Genomic DNA, 23,354 nt, shown 5'->3' on the forward strand with positions numbered 1-23,354 from the left:
CTGCCTTTCATGGGTTCCCCACAGTAAGGACAGTGGGGCACATCAGAAAACGTTCTCTCCCCTCCTGTCACAGAGACACTCCTCATTGAATTGCATTCTGAGAGTCTTTCTAGGGCTGCATTGCTGTCAAGCAGAGAAGGTATAGTAAGTAATAACCATTAGGTGTTTACCAAATGCCAAGCACTCTTCTAAGCTGTGAGCACAAATTCACTTACAATGACATCGTGAAGTAAGTGTTCTTAGGAGCCTCACCTTACACTTGAGGAAGTGGAGACAGAGAAATGATTAGGTGGCCCACCCAAACTCCACCTGTCTGTAGAGGAACTTCTATTTGAGCCTTCTGGGAGCCCCCAGCTGCTGCCTGGTCTGTTCACCACACTGCCTCCCTGAGAGCCCTGAGGCTTGTTCTCTCCCAGGCCCTCACAGAAAGGCGACAATCCTGTGCTATCCCCATTCACTCCTCTTTGAACTTTGGATGGGGCAGGAAGCAGGGGCCAGGTGTCTTCAAGGCCATAAGGTTCTAGAACTGGAGAATAATGTTCATCTACTCTGTGCCTGGTGTTTATGTCTATCAGTTGATGGCCTCCTCAGAGAAACATTGCTATCCTGCTAACAAAAAAGAAAACCAGCCGTTTAGAGGTTAAATAGAGGTCATAGATCTCAAAATCTGGCTACAGTATTCTGTTGACTCTAAGGTACCATCATCCGTGAAATGCTCCATTTTCTATGGAGCACTAAGAAAGAAAAACCCAATATGGGGAGTCTGGAAGAAACTTCTCCCAGTAACCTGGGCTTACCCTGCAGGTAAAGATGGACAGAAAAAAATCCAACCCTCACACCCATCCCCTGGGACTGGTTAGGAAAAGAAAAAAAGGAGAAGAAAAAGAAAAAGAAAAAAAAAAAAAAAAAAACCTCTCCAAGAGTTTAAGCTCCAAAATGGAATCCACATAGCTTTGCCGCCTGATTTCACACACTGAATATGGTCTTTAAAAAAACCTGAGGCAGGGAATTGAATGTGAAGTGGTCCCGGGTTGATACTGCCCCCTGCTGACCAGCAGAAGCAATCACAAGCGTCTCTGAAAGAACTCGAGGCTTTACCACTCCTTGGAGAGTAAGATGCATTCTGGTTTCAGAGACGTTTAGAATTGTGCATCACAGGATTGTTGTAGTATATACAGCGTCTGTGACTCGAAAGATCTCTTTCCTCCCACTGCCCTACCACGCTTCTTCGGAGCAAGTTTACTCCCTAGAAACTTGTTTTCTGAAGGGAAAACAGGAAAGGGAAACATGGATTTTTACCTCTGGAATTTTGTGGGGAAGAAAAGGCTTCATTCGGTTTGAACAATGAAGATGTGTGAACAAGGGAATTATTTTTCCCTTTCCACCTTTGTAGTGAGTTAGAGGACGGAAAACTCCTTCGAAATGTCATTCAGACATTCTCTGGTCACATTCCCTTATAAAAAGGGGCACCCCTACAAACAGTGTTCTGTGAAATAGGACCTTGACTACCTCGTGGTGTTGCACAAATACCTGTTAAATGAATGAAGACGCAGGCTAAGGAGCAGTTTAGAGGAGACTGTCTTGACTCCTGGTAAGCTGGTCTCGGGATATTTTTAGAACTCTAAGAGCCAAAAGGCATGAGTCAGTGTTGATAGGACTCTTAGCAGTGGAGCTTCAGGAGAGAAGACTGAAGTTCTGCTCACATCCTTCCATGTCACCTCATGGTGGTGCACACGCACTCTCACACACACACGCTTACACCCCCACACACTCCCCCTTTCTCACACACTTACACACTGGCACTCTCACACACGCACACACATAAAGGAATCTTTTGAGTTGAGCAGCGTGTTCATGACCCGTGGCATCACCAGTATTGTGCAGCATGTGTCCGTGTCCCTTTCGGGTCCTCCTCCCTCGCTCCCCTCTCTGGTCCTCTGTTTCTGCATCTGTGTAGAGTCTAATAGCCCCTGGCATCTTTCAGCAATCGATGCCATGAGTCCCTGAATTCCCTATGATCATGGTAACCATATGTCCTCGTTTGTCCAAGACATTTCTTTTCTTTTCTTTTTTAAGATTTTGTTTATTTGAGAGAGCCCAAGCAGGGGAGAAGGGGCAGAGGCAGAGGGAGATGCAGACTCCCCACTGAGCAGGGAGCCAGACATGAAGCTCCATCCCAGGACCCTGGGATCATAACTTGAGAGAAGGCAGAGCCACCCAGGTGCCCCAAGACATTGATTCTTTCAATGTGATTATTAATAGTACCCACCTTCACTTTCAGAACTCACTGGTGTGGATAACAAGAAACATGAGCTTGGTCCTGAACCAGATTAGAATTCATGGTTCTTAGCATCTCTAGTTCTCAGCATCCCCATGAGGACTTTCTGAACAGACCTCTGGGTGGGGTTGGGGGCAGAATCCAGTCATTAAAGGTCTCCTCCAGGTCCTCCCAAATTTCACAGAAAAATCCTCTGCCCTTCTTTAGCCTCAAGCTAAATACTTCCTGAGACAGCTTACAGATCTCAGGGACAAATAAAAAAATAGAATTATGGTAAAAGGGATGTAGAAACATGGCATGTTTGTCAATACTGACAATCATAATGGATTTTCCCCCTTTCTTACATGTGACTTTTTCTTACCAGAAAAATGAATGCATTTTCACGAACAAAAGTTTATGCCCGTCAGGATAATCACTGTGAACATTTTGGCGTCTGTCTCCCTACACCTTCATGCTTGTGATTCTTTATGCTTATCTGTGCAATTTTTTAATTAAAATGGGACCATTTTGTACATAATGATTTGTGACACAGTGTTAAGCACTCTTTGCTTGAGCTTTTTTCTCAGTTTTTCACTCTTATAAATTATAAACTGCATTGTTTTAGTTAAATCATACACCCATGCTTAATTCTTTCCTTAGGAATAATATCTTAAAAATGGCTACAGGAGAATGTACATTTAAAAATACTTGATGTGCGTTCCGAAACTGCTCTCACAATTGTGCCTATACTTTTAAATTGGCCACTTGGATAAGAAACAGTGTCTCCTTGTCAGGTTTTTTTTTTTTGTTTTTTTGTTTTTTTTTTTTTAATTATTCTTGAGGTTGAAAGTGTATCTGTAGATGTTTTTACGCTTTGGTCTTTCTGTTTCTCCTTTTGTGGTTTGCATGTTTGTTTTAATCGTCGTCTTTTATTGTGGTATTCACCTCAGTGTTATTGATGTGTGAGTATTCTTTATGTATATAGGGAGAGACTTATCCCACAACACTTACAGGAAAGGGGTATTTATCAGCCTCTGGTCCTCGTTTCTCGTTTAGAACAAGGCTTTTCATATATTTATTATTTGTGAAGCTTAGAAGGGTGAAGGCAATTAATTACAATTACTTATGGATGTTTCCAGGTCAAATAAAGCAGCCCAATACCTGTAGTTCCTGAAAAGAGTTCAGTAACATAGGGACACATACTTGGATGGACTTTGATAAGCTTAGTTTTTGAAAACAGTATCGCCATTTCCAAATGAGTCAAATTCCTCATCACAAGAAAGGCTGGGCTATGTTTAATATATACTGGTTTATGGGAATTTATGCTTTTGATGTGAGCATTTTAAGAGGCTAAGTACTGAAATCAAACTGTATCCATGATGACCAGATTTCCTTCTCTCTTTCTCTTTCTTTTTTTTTTTTTTTTTTTTTTTTTTTTGATGCTGGCATCCTTTAGCTAAATTTCAAGATGTTTTCTGTTGAGAAAAAGCCTCCTTATGTGATTGTGAAAATTTTAAGGATAAAAAGCCTCTTTGTCCTAGACTGATATTTTTTCAAGTAGAATGACATTTGGGGATCTTGTTAAAAATATAGGTACCCACCCATCACTCTGTCCCCAAGATTCTGATGTTCCAGAGGGAGCTAGGATTCTAGGATTCCTTTGTCCCAAATTGGTGACCAACCTTCTCTGTCCTTGGCTGTACATTAGGATTTGGGGTTGTTACTTGACAAACACCGTCAGAGATCAGGTCATATCAGAAGGTCCTAGATCCACACTAGATGCCAATATGACCTCAGGGAATGTCTCCATAAGGCTCATAGTGTTCCTAGGAGCTCAGACTCTAGAGTCAAGCTGACCTTGGTTCAAATCCCACTTTGGAAATAAAAGTGGGTGCAAAGAATGGTTAATGAATTTATGGGTCGTGAGTGGGTGCTGACACGTTGAGAGCCTTCCATGCAGGTGGACATTCATGCATCTCCTTGATCTCAAAATGCCTAGTCTTTGTTAAAAGACAGAGAAAGAACATACACTTGATTACTGGGTAGACATGCTTGAATCCAGTTTCTACCAATTACTGACTGAGTGACACAGAACAAGGTGATCTCTCTGAGAGGATAATAATCATAATACCTGCCCCTTCACTGGGTTGTTGTGAAATTTAGTTGACATAATACTCACGGATTAGATGTTTGAATAGAGGCAATAGTTACTCTTTTCCCTTTCCTTGTGATTGATCCTATGTCTGTCCACATCTGGGCCAGGCTAAACCCTCACTTAACATAAATCTCAGATGTATAGAGCTTCCATAAAGAAATTACTTCATTAAAAATGGTGGGAAGAAACAGTGTTCCTGTGGCTTGTATACCAGGGCCACAGCCTTCGCAAACATGTAATCACATAAGAACATTATGGTGCATACTAGCCAAGTACACACCGACAGTACACTGCCTTCCTGGCCCTGCCTCCCAGTCAGAGCAGAAGCAGCAGCCACTGTGGCCCCCTGGGATGTATGTAAATATGTAAGAGTCATTCAGTTGTCTTTTCTTTAAATGATTTTATTATTCCAAACTCTCTATTATCACCATCTTCCAAATAAGATGAGAAAGATTGGCTCTCTTTAAGGACATTTGGTGTTTGATCATCCCCAAAGGCCATGCCCTTCTTTCTAGGAGACCAAGCCAGCTCAGGATTTTAGATTTCACAGATAGGTGTCTTTATGCTCCTGCAAGGACTGTCCTTTTGTCCGTGCTCATGATCCCTGGGAAGTCCCTCCAGCCCAGTGAAGAGCATTTGCTGCACACTGACTGCTTCAGACATACACCGGGGCAGGTGCTGTCAGAAGACAGAAAGACGTGGCTTCCACTCCCTTCAAACTTACACTCCAGCTTGTGATCTCGGGCAAGTCATTGAACTTCCCATCCCCACAAGGCTGCTGTGCAAATGAAAGGCAGATAACTCACATGGAGTGCCTCAAGGCAGCCGCCTTGCAAAGACACTGACATTTGTTGATCGCTTGCTACTCTATCAGGCCCTACCATAAGTATTTTATATTTGTTACTTCATTTAATTTTTACAGAAGTTATTTCATGTAGGCATTATTGTTTGATTAACAAGGGAGGCTCAGAGGGTTGGAGTAACTTTCTCAGGGCTCAAACATATAGAAGATAGCAGAGCAGGGATTCAAATCTAACTCTTTTACCCAAAACTTGGACTTTTTTCTACCACACTTTGCAAGAGCTTATTATTTTCAAGGTGTTTGTTTTTCATATAGTTTGGAATTCTGCTGAGGATGAGGCTGATGGAGTGTGCCAAAGGGATTATATAGCTATGCATGTGGCAAATACCTGGAAGGCAGGAAAAAAAGCAAAATTAAACCATGAAATTTTCTCTCAACCTTTGTTTACTCCCCCCAGCACACACATGCACATACACAGACATGTACATGTTGCATGTGTGTAGGCACATGCATGTGCACAGACAAATACACACGCACACATGTATGCACACACCCATGCACAGATATGCACACATGGACATGCACATGCACATATACATAGGCGTGCATGTAAATGCATGCAGTGCCTACGTGCATGTGCCCATGCAAAAGCAGAGGTATGTATACATGCATAAATGTACACATCCCCATGCACAGGCATGTATATATGCACACATAGACACTCATGTATATAAGCGCACACACATGCACACAGAGGCATGTACAATGCTTGCATGCAAGGTCACATGTATGCACAGACATGTGTGTGTATGCATGTGCACACGTACACAAATGTACACACTGAAGGTTTACAGACACATGCACATGCATACTTGTGTACATGCATAAACTACATGTACACACCCATGTGCATGCATAGGTGCATGTGCCTACATATACACACATGTATGGATATACATGTGCATGTAGACAGGTACATGTGCATACATTACACACAGAGAAACAGGTACACACATATGCATGTACATGCACACACAATCTGTCACATGTTCCTGGCAGCACCCAGATACAACAAGGATAATCCCATCACTCTCACTGTCCATGTGCCTGTGAAAACCCAGTAAGTGACTAAACAGACACATGAGACTCTGTCTTAGGGCTGTGGGGGTGGGCACAGTGAGACCTCGAGTTACCCCTGAGTTGTGTAACAAAACAGCAAGCTTGGTGGCATGAGCTGTCGAGGACAGAGCTATGTGAGCCAGTTGGTTTGAGAGAATAGGCAAACCGGACAAGAGCCACCTCACAGGCCAGAGGCTCATCAGACAGAAGAAGTGTGAGCTTCCTCTTCACACCCAAGTCAGCCATCAACTCTTGCCCACTTTTTAGGTAAAAATAATAATACTTGTCATAGACACTACTTGCAATGAACCAAGTCTGTTGCTGAGTCCTTTCAAAACATTTGACGTTACTCTTTTTTCTGTCACCAACCACATAAAAAAAGGACTTGTTACACAAGGGAGCCTTTAGATAATCCTTTGGCTGAGTACAGGTGGTCTCATCTGCGTTCAGAATTTCTCTCAGTTTTCCTCTAGACTTTATAAAGAAATTAATTTAAGTAGGAGCTTGAACGAGTTCTGGAAAAATGCATCATAAACTTTGACATTTCTCTTTCTTTTTTTCCCACCCACTCCTGTTGCAGTAATGACAAGTGGAATGACATCATTAAGGAGGACTTGTGGCAAAGCCAAGAAAGCTAGCCAGATGAATACATTTTCTAATGGATTAGGATGTTGGACTCTGGAATTAGGAAATGAAAAAATATGCCTGCATTTTTTTTTCTGGAAGGTGTGCAGAATTTGTTATTTGCATTTCTTATTTAGGTGCAGAGATATAAGAATCTGGAGCCTGAACCAAATGGTCTCAGGTCTTTTTTCTTGTTTTTCCAAATCAGACCCTTCCTGATCATTTTCATGATCTTATATTTAAAATTATTTTTGTTTTTTTACTTTATTTATTATTATGCTTAGCATAATAGCCAGCATATAGTACACTGTAAGTTTTTGTTGCAGTGTTTTAAAAGAATTATTCTGTTGTGGTCATGGGTTACTTTTGAGTTTTATTCTTGTAAGGCCCAAAACTGTGAGACTGTTTAGGCCACCTCTTTCAGGTGGGAAGAAGAGATTTCAAAGAAGCTTAGCAAGAGAATCCATCCCTTATTCAAACAGTAGCTTTGTGAGACTCCTTTATATTTGTGATATTAGCCTGTAAAATTACTGTTATTTCTAACACCCTCTAGGCAATCAAATGATATCAAGGGTCATTTCACTTGTCTCTTTTTATCAGACCAATTAGCTAACGCTAGTTCCACAAAGCCAGTATTTTCACAGTCGAAAGCAACAATTTCATCCATAAGTGCAGTGTAGAATGGTAGAATTAGGATGATTTCAACCCAAAAGATATTGGCTCAGTCCTTAGCGCAATCTTAATGTCTCATGTGTAGACCTCACCAACACATACAACCAGTGGCTTCTATGCAAGGAACACAGGAGTAGTTACCACTCCTTTGGGCTTATTGTGGCTTGGGGAACTGGGCCAGTAAAGAAAAGAATAGTGTCCTCCCAAGGATGAGAGATTTGAGAAAGGGTGAGCTAGAAGATTTGGGTGGGAAGCTTTGTCAAGTCCTGCTTGGAATTCTCATATGTCATTCAACCTCCTTACATAGGAAGACCATAACATAATATCATAACACATTATTGATACTGTATTGTCCTTAAGGAACTTTTGTCATGCCTGGTAAAGCGTCCTCCCGGCCTCCGTCTTCTGAAGCTGTCCGTCTTAGATATGTGTTCACATGATTCCTTATGAGTTTAGTAAAGATGCAGAAATTTACTTTTGTTCAAAGGTCGGGTTACTTGGGAAGAAGTATGACTATGAGACGTTCCTCAGACACATCTGTCACTCATAGACTTATTACTGATTTGGTTAGACACTAGACACCAAGATAGGGAAAATTAGCAATTTCAAAAAATGAAATTATTGAAAATTAGTCCTTCCCTCTTTTATTGCAATTTTGCCTTTTCTTCAAATGATCAATTAAGGGTGCTCTAGCCATGATCATGCTACATAATGCATGAGCTTAACAACAGAAGTTAAATTCCTTCATTCACTCATGCAAAATGAGCAGATCATCCTGGTTGAGATTCTTCTTTAACTAAACAAACATATTAATTTATTCTAATGAGACATGTGCTAGAAAACAATCTTCTTCTCAATTAGATTTATCCGAAAATGGAATGGATTCTCAAGTGAGGGACTGATTTCCCCCATCACTGGAAATCTTCAGGCAGGAGTTAATAGCTCATTTCGGAGGGATTTTACTGAGTAACATTGGCATGAGTAAGCATTGTCCCAAGGTGACAAATACAATCCACCCCTTTTATAAAATTGTGTGATCTCACATACACAATTGAGTGAAAAGACAGTATGGCTGTAGTTGGGACAATTAACTAGGTTACTGCTTTGGTTAGAACTATTCTTAACATCTTACAGAGATGCAAGAATTTCATCAGTGCTCTCTAGCTCATGGTTGAAGTGGCCAATCTAGGAGAAAAGGGTAATTTTCCTCCCACACATATAGGAAGGTTTTCCAGGCCTGACTCAGACACAGAAACAGAATATTGGAAGCTCTGTTCATTACCTCTGAAAGCTAGCTTCCCTGGTCACAACTTCATGGATGAAGAATCTAGAATAACCTTGTCCTGTGTGACCAAACTCAGGTTGCATGCTTCCTTGTGACAGATCTAAGAACCCCAAAGCCTCATGGCTCTGATGTCATTTCTGAAGATGCCTTTCAAGAGAAGGCAGGGCAATACCCCCAGACATGAACAAAATGAAACACACATTCTTCCTGCCCCTAATTCCTTGGAAGGGACGCCATGTCTCAACTTGGTCAAACAAGTAGGAGAGTTTTATTTTTAAAACAACGTCTTAATCACTTGTGGTGATTAAACAACCACAGGTTGTGGTTCTTCTTATTCTGTTACTCTTACATAAAGCCCACTGTGCCTTTTCCTTTCTTCCCTGCTAGTGGGTCACTCCTGCAGGCCTTGAGAAAAGGGCTCTTTCCTTTGTATTGCTTTGTGCTGGTGATCCATCCATCAATTATGAAAATTCAGCAGTGCCAGTTTGTTAAACTCATTCATAGGGTGTTTCTAAGGGCTATGCTTAGCTCAGATCATGATTTACTCTCATTTTAACCACAATTTATATAAACTCAAATTTTTAACACATTCCCTTTCTTTGTATCATGAACCACATCACTGAAATATAGCAAAACATGTTATACAGCACCCTATGAAGAAGATAACCATGCCTTGAGAACATCAACATAGCAGCAGATAGTACAGCCAATGACACATGACACCCTAGGGCTAAACCCTGGATTTCCTACTTATAATCTGTGAAGTTCTAGTTGAGTTACTCATTATGCTAAACCTCGGTTTCATTATCTACAAAATGGGGATATGATAAACATAATCTTCCTCAAAGCATTGTTATATTAACTAAAAGAGATTGTTCACGTAAAGCACATGGCATGGTGCTTACCTTGCACCAGGCATTAGTTATTATTATTCAAATATGTTACAAGATTTTGAGCATTTCCTGAGTCAACCAGAGCCCTATGGGTTTAAAAAAAAAAAAAGTAATCGAACTCTAATCTAAGATCTCAAAGAAAGCACTTGTAACTTGTTCCAAGTGGCATACTCTTTTAATTGGCATTAATCCCAGTATAGTCAGCTCAGGTACTGGCTCCAGGCTTTTTCTGCTCTCAGACAGTGGTCCAACAGAGTGAACACACCATTGAGAGCTAAGAGGTGTGGCTTATTATCTGAACTTGGTCACCAATCCCCTAATTGACCTTGGCAAACTCTTTCTCTATATCTGATTCTCAAGTTCCTCATCTGAATATATATATATATATTCTCTTGAAGACCAAGGATCAGTGAATTATAAAGGCCCAGTAGTCATTTCCAATGACACCTTTCCTAAAGATCTCTGGAGAAGTGGAGAATTCCACCTCCTGGTGGAAGATCTTCTAGGAGGCAGGGGAAGGAATAAAGGCAGGGGCTTTTCCTAAGACAAAACAAACAAACAAACAAACAAAACCCACACATACATACTAGATTACAATTAGTTTTTAAAGAATCCTTTCTAATATGATGGACCAAACATTCAGCCATATTCTAGGGGACCCCAATGAGTACAAGGTACCATTTTGCACAGAGGAATGGAAGACAGCATTCTAGAAGGCACACTAGAAGGCTTTGGAAAAGTAACAAGCATAGAAATACACTAAGTATAATTAATTGATTACAGGAAACACCTGTATGAGGTTGTCCTAAGCCCTAAGAACATGCTCCGGGCGTTTTACATATATTAACTCATAATGAGATAGTTCCTATTATTATCCTTATTTTCTTGGTGAGCAAACTGTGGCATACAATGCTTAGTCAACTTTTCCAGGATTCGTTCCATAGATAGTAGGTGTCGGAGCTAAGGTTCAAATCCAGGTAGTCTAGCTCTAGGTTAGTTCATATTGCTCACCACTAAGACTTAAAAGGATAAGTAAGGCCAAGTGAGGACAGAACAGACATGAGGTGAGCAGGAGAGAGCTCTAACAATGGCAGGAGAGAACGTACATGTAACTTATTATAGCTGCGAGCCCGAGTGTTCAGACCTTCACAAGTCAAGAGGAAGTGAAATGAATCACCACCCAATGTCAGTACCCTATCATCCTGAGCCAATTAGGAATGTTCTTTCCATAGTTCTGTTCTCCTTTGTGCTTCCAAAGTAACAATGCACTCTGTTCTGAAACCCGGTATTTTATATTCGATTGACATCAGCTTCCCAATATTTTAAGGCTCTTCCTTGTGACAGTGTTGGCACTGGAGTTCAGGCATGAATAATAGAATTTATTATTCAATCCTAGCACAAATAAGATAATAGCATTGGGAACCTATGAATTGTATTCATGCCCCCATATGACAGATCAGAAAAGGGAAGTTCAATGAAACTGGCTTCACTCACAGTGAGCCACTGACAGAGTGGACAATCTGGAGCCAGAAGAAGTCTTTCCAGCCTGCCAACGGAGGCAAGTGAAAAACCTAAAGCCATGTGCAACTTTAGGCTGGACCAGTAGTGACTATGTGACATTTTTAATGTCATCACTGAGAAGCATTCAGGAAAGGACAGGAGGCAGAGACTCGGGCTTTTGATCTACAGGAAAGACTTCTTCACAGTAAAAAAGGACCCAACATGGAAAGGAATCCTTTGCAAAAGAGTGAGTTCTCAGACACCAAGAGTATCCAAGTCAAGGGCAGAAGATCTCCCTAGGATTGCTGCCTCCACCCAGCGGAAAGAAACCCACTTACCTCAACAAAGCAGAGAAAGGCATCTGATGATAATCAGCAGATGTTTGAATAGACGTCAGGAATGTCATGGAAAGGATTCCTGAAGGTCCACCTTCCATTACAACTCCAAGCTGCTGTGATAATGACGGGGAAGATAAAGATGCAGAAAATGAGGAAGACAGGGATTTGACAAACTAAAAATTATCATTGTTTTAAAAATCTCATGCCAAATCTATATAACCAAGCTCGTTTGACATTCATCAGTCAGCTAACAAAGAATCATTAGATTTTGTATGATTAGATGTTAAACAAAATTCAGACATGTATCTTTTCTTGACTTAACTGCTTTGTGGCTAACTTGCTGATTTCTAAGCTGGTATGTATATGCCTCTCTCTGATTGTGCCCTGTCCTTAGGTAGTGCTCTTGGTAATACGGATTTTCTGTAGTTTTGTCGGGAGGGTGGTTGGCTTATCGAGATGTTTCAGGGGAACAGTCCAGTTTCCCCTCCAGATACGAGCAGGTAGTCGGCAAGCAGACAGACCCTCAGTCCTGAGGAACAGAAAAAGCATTGCCCTGAAGCAGCAATGAAAGTGCACTCTCTGGACAACGTTATGCCCCCCACGGTGGAGCTCGCTGGCTGTGAGACATTGCCATTCCCCCACATCTCAGCCAGGACACTGAACGGTCCACTCAGTCTAAAACCCAGACCACACCAAGAAGTAGGCAAGAGAATAAAAATCATGTAACTGTTGATCGTGACTACCACACCAACAACAAAGTGGACTGATTTTAGTATTTCTTTGATGTGACCCAAACCTTCTCTCGGTACTGGGGACAAGCCTGCAGTGTTGCCAGAGTTCCATTTACTTGTTTCCTTCGTAAAGTAACTGTGAATTTCAAGTCAAGGAATACAAAGTTCCAAAGCCAGGCTTAGCTTTCTGCTCCCCTGCCCTAAAAATGATCTGCATGCTGAAGGATCTATGGCAAGTTGTTGACCTCTCTGGCATTGAGGGAAAATGAGGGGCTTGAGGAAGGCTGATATTAAGGTCTTCTTCAGTTTTAAAAATCCTTTCTTCCTTCTGAAGGAATTGGACTCTTCATTTAGTGACTCCAACATGGTTTTAGGAAATTAGACGGGACTAAGGCAAGTGCCTATTCAGTGTTGACCTTCCAGAAGTTTTTTTTTTTTTTTATAAACATATATTTTTTATATACATATATTTTTATCCCCAGGTCTGTGAATCACCAGGTACGGAGGCTTAAGTGGGTAGAAGAATAAATGAAACAAGATGGGATTGGGAGGGAGACAAACCATAAGTGACTCTTAATCTCACAAGACCTTCCAGAAGTTTTTAAGGCTAGACAGTGAAATCACTGAGCTCACTGGATAATCAAAATAAAGTTAGTACCATTACCCAGGGTTGCCTGGAGCAGACAAGAAAAGGGCATGGAACACATTGGACAATGAGTTGGGTTTCTCTGTGTGAAATGAAAGGGCTTTGCACTCACTGGAGTTCTCTTAGGCTGCTCTCTCTTCTAAGATTCTGTGATCTTATTTTTTAATAGTCTTCATTAAAAAGGAGGCAGGAAGACTCGGGGGAAACCTTTCCCTGTATCCCCCCCCAAACAAGAAATAAAGCAAGACCCTTCAATGACTTAAGTTTACTCATGAAGAGAGTCCATGTGAATTTGATTTGTGACCTATATGGCTGTGTACTCTTCCGTTTTGTTTAAGTGATGCTAGTTCAGAGGGAGAAGAGCTGGAGAAGCTTGCACAGAGTCCCGTCTCTTTCCTTTTTTGCCTGGAAGACAACAAGATTCAGTTTGGGGCTCTCACTGGAAGGTTGGAGGGAGGGATGAAGATAATGCTTTGTGAAGGGTTAATTAAGATATGGATTCCTCCTTTAAAAAAAAAAAAAAAAGATGTTTTAATGCTTTGTTTCTTCTTGTTGTTTTCCCTCAACTCCAAACACTAGGAAAACTTAACTCTTCCAGAAGTGCAGCTTTGCTGTGAAGTAATTTGTTCTCTTTCTTCTTCTTCTTCTTCTTTTTTTAATTACAGTATTCTCAAATGAGGGATGAAGTATTCAAGTCAAACTTGGTCTGTGCATTTATCGTTCTTCTATTTATCACGGCGATACAAAGTTTGCTTCCTTCTTCAAGGTAAATATGAAAAGACTAACTTTTCTGGTGAAATGTTTTTGTGAGTTGATAGTCCCTCACCTGGAACCAGTCAGCTGACTTTCCCAAGGGATCAGAATTTAAAATGTTGGGACCCAGGATCCACACCAAATCATTTGATAATATCAAATTTATCTTTGATAAATTGTTGTCTTACTCTGCATCATCTCATTGCTCTGCAATGAGTTTTTCTCATGATCTTAATAAAAACAACAACCAAAATCAAAATAGGCCCCACTCTTATTTGACACTGCACCTTTGAATGTAGCAAGTAAGTATTAGAGCCTCTGCCACCACAGTCTTGTGTCTCCATTAATCGCTGCTTTGTTGTTCATAGATACAGCACCAAAGCTTCCTGGGCCAGCAAAATTGGCCCTTTAATAATAGCACAAAACCCTATATGTGGTCAGAAATACTTTCCAAATACTTTCCATGCAGTAACTCATGAAATCCTCATGGCATCCCTATGAGGTAGGTACTACTAATGTCCTCATTTATAGAGGAGAGCATTGAGACCTAGAGTCATGAAATAATTTGTACCAGGTATTACCATTGAAAAGTTACAACCTGCATTCAAACCCAGGAAGTCTCCCTCCAGAGTCTGGGCTCTTGACATTCTATCAGACACAGACTTATATTGTACAGGCCCTCAGTGCCAGAGCCAGCATTTGAACTTAGTTCTGGGTTGTCCATGGGCCAAGCTTTATGCTCTTCCTGTGAGAGAACACTCTGATTCCCATTTTGTAGATGAGGACTTATCCAAGGTCACATATCTCTATAATGGCTGAGCTGGGAATTGAACCCCAAGACAGAGTCTATTTTTTTAACTACCTACCAACTCTGTACCAAAATCAGTAGTTCATTTTGACCAGATGGATTAAAGAAGAGTTTGTAGAAAAGGTAATATTTGGAGCTGAGCAGGATGAGATAGGAAGAGTAAGTGGAAGGGCATTCCCAGTTTATAAAACAGCACTGGCAAAGGCACAGGGATGTGTGAAACGTTGTGTTTGTAGAGTAGTGGGCACTTGGGAAAGTCTAGAGTAAAGTGTTTTTGTGAGGATGTGATATGGTGGACACCACAGATGAAGAAGGAGTGAGGTAGCACAGGCTCAGTGTCTGCGATGATGAAAGGTATTCAAGCTAAGTAACACTCTGAGAATGACCATGCTTGACATTCTCTGGATTAGCAAGGATACTAGGAAAGAGAAAGGGACTCCATGGAGACGGTGGCCTAAGGTGGTGCATTTCAGAACCTCTCAAAACTCCCACATATCTAAAGAGCTAGATAGCAAAACCAAACACTTCTTGGACTGTATTTACAACAAAAAGAGATGATATGATAGCCCCATAAGTTCCCAAATTGAAGTGGGTAGTGACAGTCTCCCAATAGCCCCAGGATTGTGTGACATCAGCATCCATGTGGGTGGAAACAGAAACAAGCAAGTAGTCATCTGTCATGTCTGTGAACAAAAAAGCCCCAGTATAGCCAATAGATATTTACTGGGAAGTGCCACAGGGCAAATTGAGGAAGCAACTGGAAAGGGGAGGGGCTTGCCTAATCCAGCATCCAGTGAGTGCAAAGACCCACAGGAAGTCCTGAAAGGCTGGAACTGTCACATGCTGGGAATCCACCAGACCAACTACCCCATCTCCCTCCCAGGACAGCAACTTGGAAGGATCTATGTGAGGGAAATCAAGAGGACTCACAGTAAAGACTATAGTGAGGAAGAAATACCAGGGTCATTGTAAAAGTGGAAAGAGAATGTAACGCTTTTGAACACCACATGAAAGCAACTAAAAAGAGAGCTCCACAGAGGTGAAAAATAAACTCTCCTAAGCCACGCCCATTTCTACAAGTTCAGTAAAGTTAATCTGACACAAAAATGAGCAACAAATCATATTGGTGGCAATTCGATACCAAGTTATTATCAGATAAATGGGGGGAAAAGGTAGGTCGATTTCCTTACAGTAGATGAAAACATTCCAAAAGAGAGGCCTATAACGTGTATCAAATCTATAATCCACTACCTCAAAAGAATTGAAGCACTTCATGTGGTTCAAGACATGAACTAACAACCTAAACCAGAAGTAGAAAAACAGAAATTCAACAAGAAAGCTCAGGAAGGAAATAAAAATCAGAATAAAGATATATTTCAGAAATGAAGACCTAAGAAGAGGTAATATAGAGCACATAAACACAGCAAATAATGCCTTAAGAAGAATAGAAGGTAAAAAGATTTTTTTTTTTAATCAAAAAGAAGAGTAATAGGCAGAGCTCCCTTCCCCACACCTTCCCACAACACTGACAAGAATCCAGAAAACTAATGGTGGACTATAGCTGAAAGAACTGCGAGACACAGACTCTTTCTGAGGAGGAATTCTCAGGGGACCCCAGTTTAAGAGGGGAGACAAAAACCAGGATATGAGGAATTTGAAGCCACTTGTATTTATATAACTACTGAAAACACTAAATGTAGCCCAGCTCCAAGGAAGATTTACTTAAATCCTTGCAGTAAAGATTAATTTGCCTCAGTTTCTTGAACCTGATATAATGTGACTGGTTTTCAACAAAAAATTACAAAGTATGCCTAAAGGAAATAAGAGACAAAGCAATCATTAGAATCAGACTCATGGGTAACAAAGATGCTGAAATTATCAGAAACAGAGTTTAAAATGACTATTTTTAGTGTATTAAGTGTTCTTCACAAATTTTCCCATCATCCTTGCACAGAGGCCATGCTAATCTTCTCTGTATCGTTCCAATTTTAGTATATGTGCTGCTGAAGCAAGCACAATATATTAAGTGTTCTAATGGAAAAATTAGACACTATGCAAGAACAGATGGGCAATAGAAGTAGAGAGAAACTCTAAGAAAGAATCAAAAATAAATGCTAGAAATAAAAACACTGCAACGGAAATAATCAATGAGCTCATTAGTAGACTCAACAAGGCCAAAGAAAGAATCAGGGAGCTTATTGAATATAGGTCAAGAAATTCTCAAACTAAATACAAAGAAAAAAAATAAGTGGGGAAAAAACAGGTCAAAGCATTTACGAATCTATTTTAAACATAAAAACTCAAATGTGTTTAAAGTAAAGGAATGGAGGAGATATGCTTTGCTAACACTAATCAAAAGAAGCTGTAGTAACCATGCTAATTTCCGTCAGAGTCAGAGTAGACTCAGAACAAGGGAAATTATCAGTGGTGAAGAGGACATTACATCATGACCAAAAAAAACCTCAATTCTCAAAGAAGACATAACAATATGTATGTTATTTCTTGTATCTACCTATGAAGAGAGTGTCAAAATACATGAAGATTAAATAACATATGGGCCAACACAGAAATCTCAAGAGAAATTTCAAAATAGTTTCACTTAAGTGAAAATAAAAATACAATGTATCAAAATGTGTAAGATACAATAAAAGCAGTGCTTAGAGGGAAATTTACAGTAATCAATGTATATATTACAAGAGAAAAATCTAAAATCAATAATCTAAGTTCTACCTTAGAAACCAGAGAAAGAAAAGAAATCTAAACCCAAAACAAGTAGAAGATAAGAAATCATATAAATTCGGGCAGAAATCAATGAATTTGGAAACAGGAAAATAATAGAAAAAATCAATAAAACTGAAATCAGGTTCTTGGAAAGATCAATGAAATCAATAATCTCTGGCCAAGTAAACGGAAGAGAGAAGCAGAGAGAGTGACACATACACAAATCACCAATATCACAAGTGAAAGAACTACTGATCTCACAGACATTAAAATGATAAATATATATATATATATATGCGCATAAATTTAACGAATGAGATGAAATAGACCAAGTTGTTGAATGAGACACAAACTACCCCGATCTACACAGGAAGAAAAGGTTAACGTGAAGAGCCCTATATCGAGTAAGAAATGGAGTCAGTGATTTAAAAACTAACTAAAAAATAAAACACTAGATCTTTCACTGGGGAATTCTAACAAAGATTTAGAGAAAAAATTAATACCAATTCTACACAACCTCTTCCAGAAATTAGAAGTGGAATGAATGGTTCCTAACTCATTTTAATGAGGTCAGAATTACCCTAATACCAAAATTCAATAAAGACTGAAAAAAGTCAATCTTTAAGGAAAAGAAAACTACTACTTAAAGAAAAAACTACTTAAAGGACAACTACAGATCAATATCTTTCATAAACAGAGACACAAAAATCTCAACAAAATATTAGCAAATCAAATCCAATAATGTATGAAAATAATTACACACCATGACCAAACAGAATATTTTCCAGATAGTTAAGACTTATTCGGGCGCCTGGGTGGCTCAGTGGATTAAGCCGCTGCCTTCGGCTCAGGTCATGATCTCAGGGTCCTGGGATCGAGTCCCACATCGGGCTCTCTGCTCAGCGGGAAGCCTGCTTCCTCCTCTCTCTCTCTCTGCCTGCCTCTCTGCCTACTTGTGATTTCTCTCTGTCAAATAAATAAATAAAAATCTTAAAAAAAAAAAAAAGACTTATTCAATAATTGAAAATCAAACAGGGTAATCCCCCCCATCAACAAGTTAAAGAAGAAAAACCATATAATCACATCAATTGATATGAAAAAGTATTTGACAAAATCCAATGCCCATTTAAAGTATAAACCTCTCAGAAAACCAGGAATGGAGGGGAATTTCCTTAACTTGATAACCACATGGGCTCTACAAAGAACCCATTGCTAGCATCATCCTTAGTGGTGGATAGACAAGAACATTTCCCCTGAATATCAGAAACAAGACAAGAATGTATCTCACTACAATTACTGAACATCGTGTTACACATCCTTGCTAGTAAAATAAGACATCAAAATGGAAAAAAAAAAAAGTATACATATGGGAAAGGAAGAAATAAAACTAGATGTATCTGCAAATGACATGACTGTCTCTACAGAAAATCGAAAAAACTCCTAAAACTCCTAAAGCTCTCAGTATACAAAGTCAATATACAAAAGTCAATATACAAAAGTCAATTGCTTCTCCCAATGTCCTCTATGTTCTTCCTTATGCTCCACAAGTAAGTGAAACCATATGATAATTGACTCTCTCTACTTATTTCACTCAGCATAATCTCCTCCAGTCTCACCCATGTTGATACCAAAAAAAAAAAAAAAAAAAAAAAAAAAAAAAAAAATTAGTAATGCCCATTACAGAGAAGCTAGCAAGAAACGTATAGAGATCAAAATTTATATTTTTAATACTTATGTGAACTATCACTCTTAACAAATTTATATTTTCATTTCCCTCTGCTTATAAATATATGTGGAAGCAATAACTACAATTTTGTTGAGCATTCATTTTTTTAAAAAAAAATTTGTCTGAAATATTGTAGGTGCTTCAACAGGGGCATCTGGGTATCTCAGTTGGTTAAGCACCCAACTCGATTTCTGCCCAATCAGGATCTCAAGGTCTTAGGATTGAGCCTTGCATTGGACTTGGAACTGAGCCGGCAGTCTGATTCTCCCTCTCTCACTCCCTCTCTCTTTCTCTCTATCTCAAATAAATAAAATCTTTTAAAAAAGTGAAAAAACGTCAATTGCTTTCTCATATACTACCAAATAAAAATTAGCATTTAAAGTTAACTATTGTTTTTTAAAGATTTTATTTATTTATTTATTTGACAGAGAGAGTTCACAGTAGACAAAGAGGCAGGCAGAGAGAGAGAGAGAAGCAGGCTCCCTGCTGAGCAGAGATCCCGATGCGGGACTCGATCCCAGGATCCTGAGATCATGACCTGAGCCGAAGGCAGCGGCTTAACCCACTGAGCCACCCAGGCGCCCTAAAGTTAACTATTTTTAAACCACCAAAAATTAAATACTTAGGTATAGATCTAACAACATATGTACAGGATCTGTATACATAAAACTAAACAACAACACCAACAACAATGACAGTGGAATAAGTTTAAAAAAAGATGTAAATAAATTCTATGTTCATGGATTGAAAGACTTGATATTACTAAGATGTCAGATCTTCCCAACTTCATCTATAGATTCAATTCAGTATCATTCAAAATCCCAGCAAGCTAGTTTGTAGATATCAACAAACTGATCCTGAAGTTTCTATGAGAACACAAAGGCTGTAGCATAACCAGTAAAATACCAAAAAATAAAACCTATAGTATTCACACTACTTAATTTTAAGATAATATAAATTAATATAATTATATTAATAATAAATAAATAAATAAAATTATGATTATATTAAGATAATTATAATTTAATCAAGAGCATGTGATATTGAAAAAAGAATAGAATAGACTTTAACAGAAAAGCAAGCCCAGAAATAGACTCACTAATATACATAATAATGAACTGGTTTGTGACAAGGTGCAGAGTCAATTCAATGGAGAAAAGATATTTTTTCAACAAATGATACTAGAAAAATTGGATGTCCATATGAAAACCAAAAAAAATCTATACACAAATCTTACATCTTTCACAAAAATCACTGGAAATAGTTTGTATACCTAAATTCAAAATTATAAAATTTCTAGAAGAAAACATAGGAGAAATCTGTGATCTTGCATTTGGTTGTGAGTTTTTAGATATAATGCCAAAATCATGATCCATGAAAGAAAAAAATTGACAAGTTGGACTTAATTAAAATTAAAATTTCTGCTGTGCAAAAATATACTGTTCAAAGAATGAAAGCTCAAGTCACAGATTAGAAGAAAACATTTTTAACTCACATATCTGATAAAGAACTTGTATCCAGGATACACAAAGAACTCTTAAAACTCAACAATAACAAACAAACAACCCAATATTAAAAATAGGCAAAAGATCTGAACAGACACTTCTCCAAAGTAGATACACAAATATCAGAAGAGCATATAAGAAGATGCTCAATGTCATTTTCCACTAGAGAAATGCAAATTAAAACAATGACACTATACCACCACATACTTACTAACAACGAGGGCCAGAAAATAGGAAAGTATTAAAATATGCACACATACACACACACACACAATGATGGGAGAATGTCAAAGGGACACAGGAGTTAACTGAGAGAGCTCCTGGGAACCAGAGATGGAAGACCTTGAATAAGAAGATAAATCAAATAGAATTGGGCTATCACCCAAAATATAAAATATAAAATAAATATCTGTTGGTGGAGAGAAATAAACATTGAATGAATAAATTAATTAAGAATAGAGAAATCTCCTATTCAGAAAAATCCCAAATAATTTATGTAGGTACTCTGTCCTCAATGGTAGAATTTAACTCCCCATTCCTGTGGGGTCGTGTGGCTATGCTGAACGGAACTTCCTTCTGAAGAGTATAGTATGGACGGAGGGAAAGCCTAGAGAAACAAGACAAACGTTCCCAGTCAGCTGATGAACATTAACACAACAGTGATAAGTCATGTTGAATGAGAGTGTCACATAACCTCTGTGGTCTTCCTCTCAATAACCCATAACTTAGTCATAGAGAAAGAAAAAGACAAATTCCAGCTGAAAAACATCCTACAATATACCTGGTCAGTACTCCTCACTACTCTCAAGGTCATTCAAAGCAAAGGAAGTCTAAGAAATCCATCACAGTGAGTAGAGCTTAAGGAGCTATGACAACTAAATTTGAAAGTGGTATCCTGGATTGAAGATAGGAATACGGAAAATCCTATCAAGAATGTCCAACCCAGTATCTATGAGCCTAACAGAGGGCTAGACTGTGCTGTTGAAATAATATTCCAGTTGTTATTTAAAAAATTTTGGGGGGATATGTATGATTCCAGGGCTGGGGCAGGAAATATGCAAGACGAGCCTGGAACATCTTGTCCTACTAAAAAATAAGGAAGCTATCAAGTTGGTTCACCGTGTCTAAAGGACTTGGAAGTTCCCATTGTACCCAATGGAATAACTTGAGCTTGAGCATGGGTAATTGTTAAAACATTCAATGAAAACCTAGAAAATATTTTTAACTTTATGAGTTTATAATGACATTTTTAAAAGTTGAATGGATGATAGAGAATTGATGAGTTATCTTGGAAACAAGTAAAAAAAGAAAAAAGGAAGGAAGGAAGGAAGGAAGCTAGGTAGGAAGATGTTTTCTCTCCCTCCTGCAAGAAGTGTACCACAAACTCACCAAATAGTAGGTGAGTGAAACATCATAAAATGACTCATGCTAATATTTTTGAAAGAAACTGTATAATTAAAATATTGTCATTTTTTCAACATCCCAATGAATTAATGGATCTAAGAATTGAGCATCAGAAGACATTATTAACACAAAAAAAGAGACAGCCATGTCTCCTGATGGGAGAAGAACAGAACATGTCTCTAGTCTTACCAAAAGGTTTAACCTAAGTTGGCTCAGCCCTTTGAATCCAGCTTCCAATCTGTAGGAATCATGGAGGATAAAAGATGGTGAATGAGTCTGCAAAAGTAAAATCCAGGCAGGGGGAAATGCTATAGGTCAAGGGCACATATTCCACAATAAAGACTTTGTGAAGAAAATAAAGGATAAAGAGAGAACCTGCAAATTTTTTGAAAGAGTTAAAAGATAAAACAAATTTAATATTAAAAATGGGCACAACTAAGTTATAGTGTCTAAATATAGATGATAAATCTATAAAGGAAAGGGAAGTGATTGGTTGGGAGTAGGAGAGAGGGTTGTAATGGAGTCTGGGGATGGGCTTTCAGAGTGCCCAACAAAGTTCTGTTTTGTGAACTCAGTAGTCATTACAAAGACAGGCATGTTATAATAGCTAATTAAGCTATACTTTGGTGTGGTTTCCTGTGTTTATGATTCATTTTACAATTTAAAGTCTTCAGTGAGAGAGAGGAGAAAAGATTGTGTACTTCTGCTAAATTGAATGCTCATTATGAATCAGACCTGTGTTAGATGCTGGGAATCTATCAGTGAACAAAGAAGACCAAAAAAAAAGTGCTCTCATGGATCTTCTAATCTAGTGGTAGGAGTCAAAGAAATAATCAAAATATATGTGTAGTTCTGGATGTAGATGCCATCTATGTAGCTGCTTGTATGCTATATAGGGACACATATGTAGATATACCTATGTTCTGCATATAGATAATGTATACACCATGCATACAGATCTGTATTTGCTATTACAATGAATGAATGAATCAGGATAGGTACCAGGGAGTGCCATAAGAGGCTGGGTATCCTGACTCCCCAAGAATTATCTGGGCCCTCAGTTCTCAGGGATGGTCTCAGGGTTGAGCTGTGAGTGATGGCAGTGTCTTATCGGATTCACCCAAACTTCCTGGACTCCCCTCTTGACTCCTGCCAGTGGAGAGTTGGGGGCCAAGAAGGGCCCCATCTGGGGCATGCTCCCCCCTGACTCCTGGATTCCCAAAAGATGTCCTTTATGTGACTCTTTGTGCTGGACACTGGAGGTACACAGTCCTGATCCCTAATATCATCAAGTTCACAGTATAACTGGGGGAAAGGCAATTAACTAAACAGCTACAATATGGTACAAAGACTCTGAAGATCAGGCAAGTATATGGCAGAAGAGGGTTGTAGGAGTGAGGTGAGGAAAACAGGTC

The 23,354-nt window shown here is 39.1% G+C and overlaps 1 protein-coding gene and 1 non-coding gene across 4 annotated transcripts in view; one reads left to right on the forward strand and one right to left on the reverse strand.

The window, feature by feature from the left end:
- The window catches only part of ADCY8 (adenylate cyclase 8), a 225,559-nt gene that overhangs the window by 145,082 nt on the left and 57,123 nt on the right, over positions 1-23,354 (forward strand). For all 3 annotated transcript variants that reach the window (XM_059165609.1, XM_059165611.1, XM_059165610.1), the window contains one exon: positions 13,688-13,788. In XM_059165609.1, coding sequence (XP_059021592.1) covers positions 13,688-13,788 — 101 coding nt within the window. The remainder of the gene's footprint in view (positions 1-13,687; positions 13,789-23,354) is intronic.
- On the reverse strand, positions 16,493-16,599 carry LOC131828315 (U6 spliceosomal RNA). Its single transcript, XR_009352340.1, has one exon. It is a non-coding gene; the product is annotated as a U6 spliceosomal RNA (small nuclear RNA).

The sequence above is a fragment of the Mustela lutreola genome, chromosome 3, assembly GCF_030435805.1.
Source record: "Mustela lutreola isolate mMusLut2 chromosome 3, mMusLut2.pri, whole genome shotgun sequence".
In the NCBI taxonomy this organism is placed as follows: domain Eukaryota; kingdom Metazoa; phylum Chordata; class Mammalia; order Carnivora; family Mustelidae; genus Mustela; species Mustela lutreola.